Raw genomic sequence first — 13,807 nt, forward strand, 5'->3', positions numbered from 1 at the left:
GTCCATCCCCGGTCCGTAGGAACCCACATTGCCAGGACCATAAATGGGTAATGGCCTTCATATGACGATAATATGGAATTAATATGTCATCCTATCATGGGATATGATGCAGTTATCATGCCACAGCATCAGTGTTATAGATCAAACAAAAGATTGCTGAGGGCCAGTAAGAAAGCACAACAAAATTCCATAGGAACACTCAAAATTATTTTCGCAAGCTATCAATCCTCAATAGCATTTTATGGATGCGATTCCGGATGTCAAATCAAAAGGTGTTAATGAGAAACCACAGCCATGTACCACAATCAACATGCTACTTTTTATGTTATACTAACAATTCCTACCTCACTGCATTACCTCAAGAACAAAGTACTCTGGAACATCATGGAAGTCGTTTGGCCTGTAAATGTAAATGTGACATGTAAACATTACATGTATCTATCCCATCATGATGCTACCAAACACTTCAAACATGAAATAAGAAACATAAGGAGCCTTACCTAGGTAATCCAATATCTGCATCAAATCTTCGACTTTTATAAAATTTAATCAAATAGAGTAAGCCAGCCAGATCTGTTTCCTGGAGAAATGGAGCACTGAAAAACTTAAAATGAAGGCAATGTTAAAAGTGTTTGTGTGGAGCAATTAATAAATGTCAGACTCTTACGGATAACTGAAAGTAATTAATCAGCTAGGGGTAATTTTGTTACTTCTCGTAATATTCTTTTAAATCCTAATCAATATTGCATATGCAATCAGCATTTGCTGAACCGACGCAAACTAGGCGGTCTAGCCCGTACCCAGCCAAACCGACAAGAAATTGGGGTGGTTCAGCTGTTCAGGCTAGTGCGGCTTATAAAAACCCCCCACTGGCTGAAGGCTTCGACTGCTCTCTCTCTCTCTCTCCTCTCTCTCTCCTCCCTCTTCGATGCCAACCAACATCATCGCCCTCGAACAATGCCGAAGACAACGTCATCGCCCTTGAACGATATCAAAGACAACGTCGTCACCCTTGAACGATGCCGAAGATGACGTCACCACCCTCAATCAACACCATAGCGACCCTTGCCGACATCTCCAAACTTGATCGACAATTAGGGTTAGGGTTTTCAGCTACCACCGCCGATGAGGTAAGCCCCTCTCTCCATCCCTCCCCCTCTCTCTCTTCTCCTCCCTCTCCTCCATCTCCTCCCTCTCTCTCTTCCTCCTCCCTCTCCCCCCACTCCATAAGCCCCTCCCTCTCCCTCCCCCACCCTTTCTCTCTTCCTCCCTCTCCCTTCCCCTAGTTCGATACACCTTGCATTGGTACAGTACATACCGGTACCATAGCAAACTGGTCATCGGCCACTACGACCCACGGTAATGGTCTGGCAAACCTTGTATGCAATTGTATGGTAACTTAAATTCTTCCCTAAATACATTATGGTAAAGTTTGACGAAGAGAATTTTACCAAGAAAAACAGATGAACTATACTTCATCTATGTATACAATTTTACATAGAATTTAAAGTAATGCAAAAAAAAGAATTTTAATAACCGCTTGGGACAACCACACTAGACACAACTCTATAATCATAGACCCCTTGATTACTCTAGCAACTCTGATTGTCCTATGCATAAAAACAATAAGAAAAAAACAAAATATGCTCTTTTTAATATTAACATGTCTTACATACTAACACCTCTGCTCAAAGACCAGAGGAGCTAGATTCGATTACTAGGTGGTGCATCCCCATGTACTTGGACCTGCATAATTATAATGCGAGTAGGTCCCCCTCCCTTCCTCTCCAAAAAAAACCTTATAATATTTGTTTCTAATCAACTAAATAGTACATTTAATTCACATGCTTTTGCATGACACAATCACTTCAACCTACCATGTGATGTGAAAGCCCAGGTCAAGCATATAAATAAGTTTTCTTAGACAAGTCAAGAAACCAAAATTCAAAAGAAACACAAGTTAAACATAGGCCTAGCATGTGATAAGTAAGATCATTCTAAAATATATGAAGCGCTACCTCAGAAGCCGTATACGCCAACGCATATGCTGCTTCAATTCTGACTCTCCAAAATGCCTGGCATAAATAGTATTTAACCATGTAAAAGGCAGCACAAGTAAATTAATGATTATTAATTTGAATGTTGGGTGGAAACCTTTGAATCATTGAGGAAGCTATTAAGAGCATTAACAACAGAGAAAGAAAGTTGGGGTAGTTTCTGCAACATTGAAATTGCTTGTGACTGAGCAACCACATCCTTGTCTTTCTCTAGTTGATTGATCTGGCAAAAGCAACTTAAAATTTAGAACCTATATAAGACATTGGAAGAGTGACAAATTGATATCTTTCAATTTGATCAGAACCAAGGTTTTCAGTACCGGTTTCAATACCTGTACTAATACCCAATTGGTACAATATGGGCACAGTTCAATTCTTGGTACCAACACTCAGCACGAGGGGCCTACCAAGTATTGGCTCCCTACTAGTACAAGTTGGTACACCTAGTACGAACCAGTGTGGTCCGGTACTAAAAAGTGAAAACCATAATCAAAACATGATAGGTCTAACAAAATAAGCAAATAAGTGATAATCATATCTAGTGAAAAAAGAAAGGACGAAAAAAGCAAGGCTAGTTCAAAAGCAAACACAAAGCATCGCTACAAAGTTATTTCCAACATAAAGTCTTATTCTCGTTTATAGCTTGAAAACATACATTTGACAAACTGCTAAATTTAGAAGCTTTTTGGTCAGAAACTGAGAAATACACGAAGCACAAGCTACTAGAAATATACAGAGAGTCTGCCAAAAAACTAATGTCAAAAAAAAAAATATCTAACGAGTCAAACTGTCAAAGACACTACGCAGACAATCCATGACCAAGTAAAAGGCCAGCTGACATAAAATCGTTCGACAAGCTACTAGGAAAAAAGATAAAATTCATTTTTTGAATAACAACAATTAGTTGCCGCAAAACAAAATTTATTTTCCTGGAGATGACATGTAAAAGCTGTATAGTTCAACAAATCTTCTAACATGGCAATATTCTCCAGGAGACTACAATAGATAATATTGCAGCATGACATAGTAGCATGGTTTAGTCGTGTAATGGAGTTAATACTATAGTAAATTCTTGCATTGTGATTTTAATGTCAGACCAGCTCTTTCAAGAATACCTTCACTAATTAAATGAATTCTGCACTAGAAATGTACTCTAGCTATCAAGAGGATATCAGAAGTTCGGAACGAAATACTGAATGAATCACTTCACTTTTTACTATTGTTTAGGATATCCTACTTATATTACTAGACAAATGTCAAAACATCTCCAAATAGAAAGGCTAGCATATTTAATAATATTCTACTGTTTAAGATGCTGCACAAAAAATACAACAGCATGATAGCACTCTTAGTTGGTAGAGAGAATAAAATCAAAGGGAGAAAAATAAAATCTTGAATTATCCTGGCTAGAAAAGCTTTTGTTCTTACCCACATCTGAACAGGTTGGTGAAAATGAATTTCGGCAAGGTACTCCATTTCAGGATCCACTCTAATCCACAACAACGGTGAATCCATGCTGCAAATGAAAAGAAAGTTTCATCATAATTTCAAGAATATCTAAAAAATTCTTTGGTTAGACAGAATGAAAGAGCACTTGGTAACTAGGGAACAGACCCAGTGCGCATATCTTGAGTTGACACAGCATCTACATTGTCATCAGAGCCATCAGGTTTAGAACCTTTTTTTTGCTTCTGAAACCGTTTTGCAGCTAGTTTAGAATGGCACTGTATCTCCAGCAGTTGCCAGCTCTCCCCAGCCATTGGCAGAACTGGATGGTCATACATGCCATCAAGTTCATGAACACGGATGCTCATCATTCCTGGCCAACCAGTTTCACCTTCTCGAATTTCACTATCAGGATTGCCACCAGAAACACAACGTGTTTTTTCCGTGCAACCTCGCATAACAGCCAATTCGATCATATTTCTTCGTTTGTTATAGGATAGTCCCATCCTTAAAAGGAGAAAATTGGAAAGGATAAATACGTAATAGGCACTAGTAAAGAAGGGAAAGAAAAGTGCCATGGGGAGGGGGGGGAGAGGGACACTGAAGACTGTGATACCTCATAACAGGACATCCACAAGATTCAACCCATCGAGGAAAAAATTCTTTTAGGAATGGACGCTCTAGATTGCCAACCTTATTGGCAAGGTGCCTGAACTGCACTCCAGAAAATAATAATAAATAAATAGCACAATACTGCACTCTAGAAAATAATAATAAAAAATAGCACAATTCCTTCAGCAACTTCAACAAAAGAACATTTTGTATGGTAATTATCAGGTAAGAACATCAATACGACAGTGTCATACTGTGAGCTGCAATCTAAAAATAGTATTAAATAAATAAGAAGGAATTATCAAAATAAAAAATAGTACCAAGCTTAATCATGAATATTTTGATGCATGATCTAGTCGCTCTTACTTTCATTCACCAGTAGACATTCAAGCAATTCACATAAGATTAATATCAAAAAAAAAAAAAGATAAGGGTTCAGCCTCCTACATAGGCTGAGTGGCACAACACCCCACTCTTTTTTCCTTTTTTCTTCTTCATCCTTCTTGTTCCATCAGTCAACATTGCTATCATTGTTTTGTTACTTGCTGTTCGTCTCACCAAGGGCTTATATAATTCCCTCATTGTGTTTATTCTATCAATATCTTCAGGACAACATGTTTACAGATGACCAATTTTCAGTCCATAAGGCTATTTGTTACCCATCGTGAGGTATATCAATACCCATGGCTCCCTTAAAAACTCGCAAGAGGATTTAAGTCTAACTGTTGCTGTAATTGGACAAAGTTCAGAAGCACTCATATGATCATTCTAAGTTCACCTGCATTGCGAATGGTCTACACTTGATCAGGGACATCATCATCTTTGGGTCTACCTTTACAGATGCTGAACAACTCAGCATAATATGCTCAGGGGCATCAAGCATTTTTCCCAACAACACACTTAGGAGTTCTCACTTATAATACAATGATTTTACTTCAAATGTTTGATGTCAATAGAAGTTGGATAACGAAAAATTCTTATTGCCATGGCCACCCATGGAGATTGTTGCGTTCTCAAGTATGTGCGCATTAAGTGGGATTTATGTAAGATGAATCCATTTTATCTGGCATCCCTACGATGCATTTTTTACAATAAAAAATGAACACAAAACAGTGAAATTTACAGCTAACACTTTTCATGATGTAAATACTTGAAAAAAAGCATTAAGAGAAGAATCTCAGAATAAACACCAGTTTTGGTTTAAAATTAGCAATTGGACATAAGAAAATTTCAGTCAAATCTCCCAATAGGAACAAATCATGAAAGAACTAGCACCCTTCGATGCTCAATCACATTAAATTCTATACTTTCAGTAATGGCTGAGCATTTCAGGTATAGACAGACTAAAATTTTCAAAGTTGCAAGTTTGAGCAAAAACAAAAAAAAAACTCCCAGCTTAAGCTGGATAATAATAATCTAAAACCAGATTTCAGGTTTCTGCTGGTTTCTGTCAGTTTGGCCCATGGATTTGTCAGTTTCAAACTGAGCAATAAAAGATAATTAATAGAAAAAACTAGTCCACTATAAAGTAAAAATATAGAGCATGATGCATATTCTCATGAATGGTGGCTTTGTTAATTACAGAAATTCTGTCACCGGAAAATAATTATAATGCCCAATGTCATGCAACATGACAGGCATATGAATGGGCATATAAATGGCAAATATCAAGACCATCTGACCAGATTATGGAAATGATATTTGATTAAAATCTAATCCCAAAAGTAAGAACTAGATCATGCTAACCTCTTTGGTACTAAGCATTCTCATGTAGCGAGTTGAATCACGAGCCCTACAAACTATGTGCTGCAGAATCTGAAACAACCATGCAGATGAATCAGGAAGCATTCAGAAAATTAAAAATAATTAACAAGTATTCACTATGTATAATGGAAGCAAAATAAAAATTTTGAAGTCCCAAATAACATAATTTGCAATTCTCTAATTTAATATAGATGAATTAGATTTTCTCCAAAAAAATATAGTTGGATTAGAAGAAGTCATCAATCAATTTTTCATATATCATTTAATAAAACAAGAAACAGAATTATCACAAGTATCAAACAACAATAAAAGTTCACCACTTCAAAAAGCCATAAATATGTAAATGACTCCATTATAAGTTGCTAGATGAGATTGATTACTAGAAGAACAAACCAATGGCTTTCGTTGCATAATTTTCATCTTTAATGCTTAAATTGTAGAATGAATCACAAGTGAAATATTGAAAATTGTTGTTAGGTGGTCAGGTTTTTCCATAAAGATTCAAGATCTGATGAAGGGAAGTGACTATATGTTTGGTCCCTTAAAGGGACAAATATGAGCCTTTCAACAGTAGGGCTAGAAAGATTTATGAAACAACAATTAAGTCGATGAAATATGTAATTTAATAAAATAAACCAAAGACTCAGAAAAGATGGAAGATGGTGAAGAAAGAGAGAGAAGGAGAAAGAAGATAAAGATAGGGTGCATGGACTGAATATAGTCGATGTGTCTCTTTTCACAATAGGATGGGCAGTCACTTGAACTGACGACAAAGAAAGGAACAGTCCGCAAGTGGCCTGCTGATAGAAAGGTTATATTTGATGAATGAGGCTCATGTAGAGTCCATCTAATAAATTTTAGAGACATTAGGAATACTTAAAAAAAAGAAAGAAAGAAAGAACTATTTCGCCTGTAAAGAAATGACCAGAACAGGCCATGCAGCACAGCCCACAGACTTCCTTCGCCACCTCAGCCTCATTGGGCCAACTCGCCGGTGAAGGATACCCTCACGACCGCACAGTCCAGTCCATACAGGGCAACAGCATCCTTACTAATCTGGCTCTCAATACAAGTCCAAGGCCAAAAGATAAGAGCAAAACTAAAAAACAAAATAAAAATTTGAGTCATGCTAGTTCTGGAGACAGCAAAGAAAGTACCCAACAAGAATGCCACTATTGCAACAAACATTCCACAGTCTGAAATCTGGATGTTGAATCACCCTGAGGCTCACATACAATCCAATCAAGTCATGCCACAAGCATTTCCTCAAGCATAGCTCCATAGAGCCACTTCGCCTTCTACTCTGGGGCTTGAAGGGTCTTAAACAGAAATCAACAAGGGACAACTGTATAGATCAACAAATTGTTGGAGTTGAAGAAGGCCGATGATGTAGATAGGAGCACAAGGACAATGGCTAACTACTTAACCTCGCTATGCATGGCCTAGAGGCTAAAAACATGGCACCTCTGAAAGGAGAGTTTAATACAATTGCACAATTGCACCCTGGCCATGGAGGCCAGGGACCAAGTGGAACTGGTTGTCCCTAGAGCTTCTCTCTCTCTACACCTACTTCAAGATAGAGAAATCAAGGGTGCCAAAAGAAAAAGAACTATATCACCTAAGTAGAATGATAACCTTTATAGCAATCCCAAATGATGCCCACCATGATAAAGATGGTCAATCCAAGCTTAGCATCAATACCAATTAAAACAAAGAGGAGAAACCAAATCAGGTTTGACCATGCTTAAACATGACACAACTTTGCTTGATCTCACCCTACTGATGCCCTTGATTCAAACCCAGTGATGAGAACAGGATTGGAACTTGAATCCTGCTAGAATAGTAATGTAAAATGAATATATGTGTGTGTGTCTAATCATAAGAAGCAGAGTTTCCGTTTGACTGTTTTCAACTTGGTTATCATCATTTAATAATTTCATAGTTTTGCCTAACCAATATTAACATTCCTAATAATGTCTTAAAAACTATCAAACTAACAATTTCAATTTCTTGATTTACAGTTTCAATCTTAAGATATAGTCCATGGCTCCATACGCTGCATACCAAAAATACTCATATATGCAACAATTAGAGACCAAAATTTAAATATTTACAAATTGTACTTTCTGATTAGCACCAGAATTATGGTTAGAATTTTAAATCATTTCAGCATAATCAATAATAAGAAATCTTTACTCTTACAGAAACAGCAAAATAATAAAAACAGCACACCATAAGGATACCTCACCAGGAATAACAGGGTGCAAAGAACATTATATTAGTTAATAGAAGATAATGGGAGAGAAAGAAGGACCATGTTTTTCCATTATTTTGTGTTGCTAGCAGGATGGGGACATGAAAATTCTAAGTACATTACTTCAAAATAGAAGAAGTAGACAAATTCTGTATGCGTAGAGTTTGAGAGAGAGAGACACTAACAGCCTCGCATTGCTTCATCAAGATGAGATCACGGTGGATGTCATAACATAGTTTTGTTGTGGGAGTCCCCTGCAGTCCAAGTGGACATAAGTGGGCTCGGGCGAGCCCAAACATAACTGGAATGTTTCCGTGCTCTTAAGGATCCCATCACACGCAGCGATTGGAATGTGCATGGAAGCCAAGAGGAATTCATAACCCTAAAAAGAATCCTGAAAGTTCTGGAAGATTAAATCTAATGTTCATGATTGGTTGGTGGAGAGGGATGAGTCCATTGGAGGAAGGGGTCCAAAAAAAATTAAGTGTACTGATGTCGAGAATAAGAAATCTCAGTGGATTTTCTACATATGTACGTATGTGTGTACACACATGTACATGCATGCATGCATATGTGTGTATATTAGAGAAAATCTTATGTTCACAAAAGATTAGCAGAGATGGAGGAGTACATTACAGTAAGGGGTCCAATAAAATTAAGTATGCTGATTAGAGAATAGGAAGTCTAGTGGATTTTCTACATATACATATAAATATATATATCAAGCACACATACATCCAAAAAAAAAAAAACTAAAAACTGAACCAGATATTAAACTAGTCAGGGGGCAGAGTCACCAGTCCAGCTGTTGGGTCAAGCAGTTGGGCCAAGAGCACATTAAATGATAAAATTAAAATAAAATATATAGATATAGATATGTGGAAAACAACTATACATTTTGTTATGATACCAAATATATGTTGGCAACTGTCTCAGCATTTAAGAGATTTCAGCCGTTCGCAGTAGTTCCAAGATGGGTCATGCGAAAACTGGTGACTTATTCTATAAGGTAACTTTTAAGAAAAAGGCTGATCCCAGGTCACCAAACCCCACCAAGTTGGTCTAATCGTGCAAAAATTAACCAGGTATGGCAGGTTTCAGTGGGTCAAATACAGATCTAGTTCTTTTAGAGACTTGAACCAAATTTAGGCCCAGTCTGTTGTGTATCTAATCTGCAAAAAAAAGACCAATTATACATATATCATACCAAAAAGACTGCATGGCATATATTATATCTAGGTAATTTAGCATATAATTATAAGTATGAAGTTTTACAAGATCAAGTTATGTGCATCAATTGCATTAATAAACGATTCCTAAACTCGTGCAAAGAATCGCTAACCCCAAAAAGGCTCAAATCACTAAAACAAACCAAGTCTATAGCGACACAATTTTATAAGTGCTAACTAGTAATGGTTTTAAGAAATGTTGATGAAAGAGTGTTACTAAAAGTTATTAAATAGCAATGGTACTTTATAACCACTACAAGAAATTACATTCTATAGTAACAGTTTTAAAAATTATCGCAAAAGGTCTATAACATTGTAAAGGTTATTTATGGATGTTGCTAAATTTTTGTGTTAGGGCGGTACCTTGTAAGGACAATAATTTCTGAATAAATAGAACTTATTTGGCAATATTTATAGTTTTGTTGCATAATACTGACTATTTGTTGATGAAATAAATTTTGCCACCTATACATCATTGTATAACTAGTAGTTTTCATTGCTAATTATTTATAGTTTATTTTTGAGACAAGTTAGTATCGTTGCAAATTGATTGTATTTTTTATGACAATAATATTACATCACTAACTATGCATTTGAATTTTTTTAGAAATAGAAATTACATATATCTAATAAATGTTAGGAGTAATAAGATTGCAACTACATATATAGACTATTATATGTTCTATTTGTACTTAACATTTTCGAATGGGTTAAATATGCTATTTTCAACTTCATTTGGCTCTAGACAGGTTACATGACCAGTCAAGTTAGGTAAATACTTGCAGTAGTGCCAATCGGGTTTGGCTTGGGAATTTTAATATATGTTGTAATAATTTTATGCACATTAGTGATTATTAATTAATTAGAGGTGTATTACAAATAATTTATTGATAAAGAGGGGGCATAAATTTAATGAAAATGATTATGTATCATGTTTTTACCTAGAATTTTTTGATAGGTTAAATATGTTATTTTCAACTTGATTTGACCCAATCTATAATGAACAAGTTACATGACTCAAGTCATTTTGACAATTAGAGAAAAATAATTTTCAGTATGGAAGCCACTATCAATATTGCAAGCAATGCACCGTAACTAAGTAATAGCCTAAAATGAGATTATTAAAAAAAACTTACATGGAGATCGATTTAACCAAAGATTTGGTTCACTAATCCAACCTGATTTGTATTAAAAATATATAAAAAATTAAAACTACTTAAATGAAATACATAATATAAACTTATAAAGTATTAAAGTATGCCAGATTTCAATTATAGCACGACAAAAAAGAATCATGAATTATCTACTTTTAAAGGACTTTAGGGAAAAATATGATTATAGAAATATAGTGAAACTATTAACAATTTAAATATTTTAAATGAAGAGATTTTCAAAATATTATAAAGAATAAAATGAAGTTATTCTTTTTTTTGTCAAAAAGAAGAGGATTGATTTTTTAATGAAAATAATTAATTATTAAAATATGAAATGCAGTAATATATTTGAAATGAGCATATTTTATGCTGTGAACAAGTTTTGAACAAGTATACAAGGCTCGATACCTTCTAATAGGTGTATATATAAGAATTTTTCCCAAAAATATTTCTTCTCCATTACCTAATTATATCAATGGTACAAACCATCGCTATAGAATGACTTAAGACCGTTGTCACAAAGTTGCTCATACCAATAGTTACCTAAACTGCGACAATAACTTCTAGCAACGCCACCTATTGCCACAGTTTACCAACTATTGGTATAGGTTTTACCAATGATTTGCTATATTTTTTGCCAGGTTTTGACCGCTACTACGGACCTTTTCTGTTATAGTGAGTTTACTGGAAGCTTAGCAGAAACAAGCAAAAGATATAGTACCTACCTGAAACTAAGTAGGAAAACTGTTTCTATGCAACATTAGCAAAGAAAACAAAGATTAGCGAGCCTCGACATAGTGCACCATGCATGAAATTGGAATATCATTGAACAATAGAAGCAAAATACGACAAGATTGGATCATAGAACCCCACCTTACGAAAAGAGTCTGGACCCATTTGCTTCTCTAACATTTGAAGAACCGCCGTCTGCAATAAGAAACCGCAAATAGAGGCATGACTAAACTTCAAATATAGTACATTGAACAGCCTAATGTACTGTCAACTTACAGCTTTCCAAGTACGGATCTTTCCGTACAAACCAATGGTTTGAGTTCCATAGAGATCACTTGAAGCAGCAGGAGAGCTTAAGGCAGTTGCACTAGTAACATCAACTTTGCAAACAGCACAATTGGCCTATGTCAAAAGAAGTTATCAATAAAATTAATAACGGATAACTGATACAAATTTTATATTGAGCATTTGAATAGTTGATGGTAATACCTAAAAAAAGAACAAGAAAAGAAAAGAAAAGAGCATGTGCAAGATTCATTTGATGCATGTATATGTTACAATCTGAAATTTGGAAAAATAAAATAAAATAAAATAAATTCTACAATGTTACTTGCAAATTACACTGAAACATATGGCTAAGAGGTAAATTGTATACGCATGTTTATGAATACATTACATACTCCCATATACATGTACACATTTATATATTACATGTATGTATGCATTATTGATATAATGTATACATGTATGTGTATGAAAAGAAACAAGAAAGAGTATAGTATTTTGTTCCATAACTGGTAATCAGGAAAAGTAACCAATTTATATACTGACAAATTCTAAACCTCAACAATTTTAACATTGATTGATCATCTTACAATGTACACACGTACATCAAAATTACACATAACATACTTAAAAGGCATGTTCATAAAATATCTCTCTCTGGATAGGGTAAAGTTTACACTCTACAGCCTGTTAATAAAACTTAAGAAAGTAAAAGTGAATTCTCTTCAACTTTAATTATTTGAGTAATCAGTGCTCTTAATCGCGCTACCATAGTAGGAGCTATTGCACTTGCTCAAAACCCAACTATGTGCTGAAGTGAGACGAAGTATATTGCCTTCCACACACAACCGCCCCCCCCCCCCCCCACTCTCTCTCCCCCCACAAGAGAGAGAGAGAGAGAGAGAGAGATCCAAAGCAAAGGTAGAAATTATTGGTAAATGACAAAAGATCATCAGAGGGCAAAAATGATTCTTTTTGCCACGAGCAAGATAGACCAATCTTCTTAGTAAGTAGTAACACAGTCTTATGTGGAGCCAAAAGCAACCGAACAAGTTAATTATTTAATTGATAATACATAGCAATCAACAATATATGTACTTGTCCCTCATTTAAATTTTAGGCCAATCAAATAGTTCGTCCAAGACTAGAGATGATCATGGGCCGGACCTCGGGCCTAAACTCTATTCATTTTTAATCGGACTTCAGGACGGGCCTATGTAAAATTTGATATTTTCTGTACCCAAGCCAGGCCCATGATCAGCTATATCCAAGACATTCTAGTTTTTGTTGAACTGATCCATCATTTGGATTAATTCAAATTTTCATAGGTCACATCAAAAGTTGCCATATTTAGTATACATTATATACTTGGTAAATTGGTGCCATCTTTTGGTCATCTCCACATCTTTCAAATTAGTGTATATATATATATATATATATATTTATATTTAAAGACTAAACACAGATTTTACAGGTTTTCAATAAGTGAAACCATTTGGGTTACAAGAAGATAGAGGATTTTTTTTCAAATTTTCAGTTAATATGGGGTTTTAAGAGATCGTTCAGAATTAAATCTTGCAATTTTTCATGTAAAATATTTCTAAAGCCTTTTATTTGTCTTCTATAAACATGATTTATAGCTCATATCTCACAGGCTCATACTTCTATAGACATCTACATTCTCATGTTTTATATTGTTATCAAATAACAGACTGATATATTACTACAATGACAGGAAACATGGTTTTCTAAACCAGAATTACCAAAAAATACTCTGTAATGATGTCTGATATAGATTTTATTGACCTAATCATTTGGTTTTGTTTTCTATAATTTCATAACACTAGCAAAATTGCTGAAGCAGCCGAATCCAAGAATCATCCAGCATAGCCAAGCCAAGTCTTTTTACCTTTGACTTCTTATGTTCACAAAAAAAAAAAGAAATTGAATAGAATTATATTGACTGAGATTAAGTGATTGACTGAAATTACTTCATTATTCAAGAGATAATAGATTATGTCAATAAGCTTAGTTTGAGATTAAAACAAAAAAAAACTTCATTTATTTCCTAAGAGAAAAACTGTTATGTAATTTTCCAATCATTGCAGTTACAACTTTCAATAACTAAAGATGCATACTTACGTAATGCTGATATAGAAAAATAATTACAAAATCCATCTAGATACATTCAACTCCAATTTCTCTTTGCATATTATTGATTCTTGCCAGTAAACTTGTACACTTTAAACGATTCATGTTAGATCCGAAGGCAAA

The 13,807-nt window shown here is 34.9% G+C and overlaps 1 protein-coding gene across 2 annotated transcripts in view; it reads right to left on the bottom strand.

The window, feature by feature from the left end:
* The window catches only part of LOC120108973 (transcription initiation factor TFIID subunit 2), a 39,145-nt gene that overhangs the window by 16,171 nt on the left and 9,167 nt on the right, over nucleotides 1-13,807 (bottom strand). For both annotated transcript variants that reach the window (XR_005510064.1, XM_039122708.1), the window contains exons 9-18: nucleotides 11,525-11,650; nucleotides 11,390-11,443; nucleotides 5,862-5,930; nucleotides 4,120-4,217; nucleotides 3,672-4,010; nucleotides 3,486-3,573; nucleotides 2,155-2,280; nucleotides 2,019-2,075; nucleotides 501-580; nucleotides 358-400 (exon numbers count right to left, since the gene is read on the bottom strand). Coding sequence is in view for 1 of the 2 variants with exons in the window: in XM_039122708.1 (XP_038978636.1) it covers nucleotides 358-400; nucleotides 501-580; nucleotides 2,019-2,075; nucleotides 2,155-2,280; nucleotides 3,486-3,573; nucleotides 3,672-4,010; nucleotides 4,120-4,217; nucleotides 5,862-5,930; nucleotides 11,390-11,443; nucleotides 11,525-11,650 (1,080 nt within the window). In the remaining variant the exon portion in view is untranslated. The remainder of the gene's footprint in view (nucleotides 1-357; nucleotides 401-500; nucleotides 581-2,018; nucleotides 2,076-2,154; nucleotides 2,281-3,485; nucleotides 3,574-3,671; nucleotides 4,011-4,119; nucleotides 4,218-5,861; nucleotides 5,931-11,389; nucleotides 11,444-11,524; nucleotides 11,651-13,807) is intronic.

This window comes from Phoenix dactylifera, unplaced genomic scaffold (assembly GCF_009389715.1).
Source record: "Phoenix dactylifera cultivar Barhee BC4 unplaced genomic scaffold, palm_55x_up_171113_PBpolish2nd_filt_p 001688F, whole genome shotgun sequence".
Taxonomy (NCBI): Eukaryota; Viridiplantae; Streptophyta; class Magnoliopsida; order Arecales; family Arecaceae; genus Phoenix; species Phoenix dactylifera.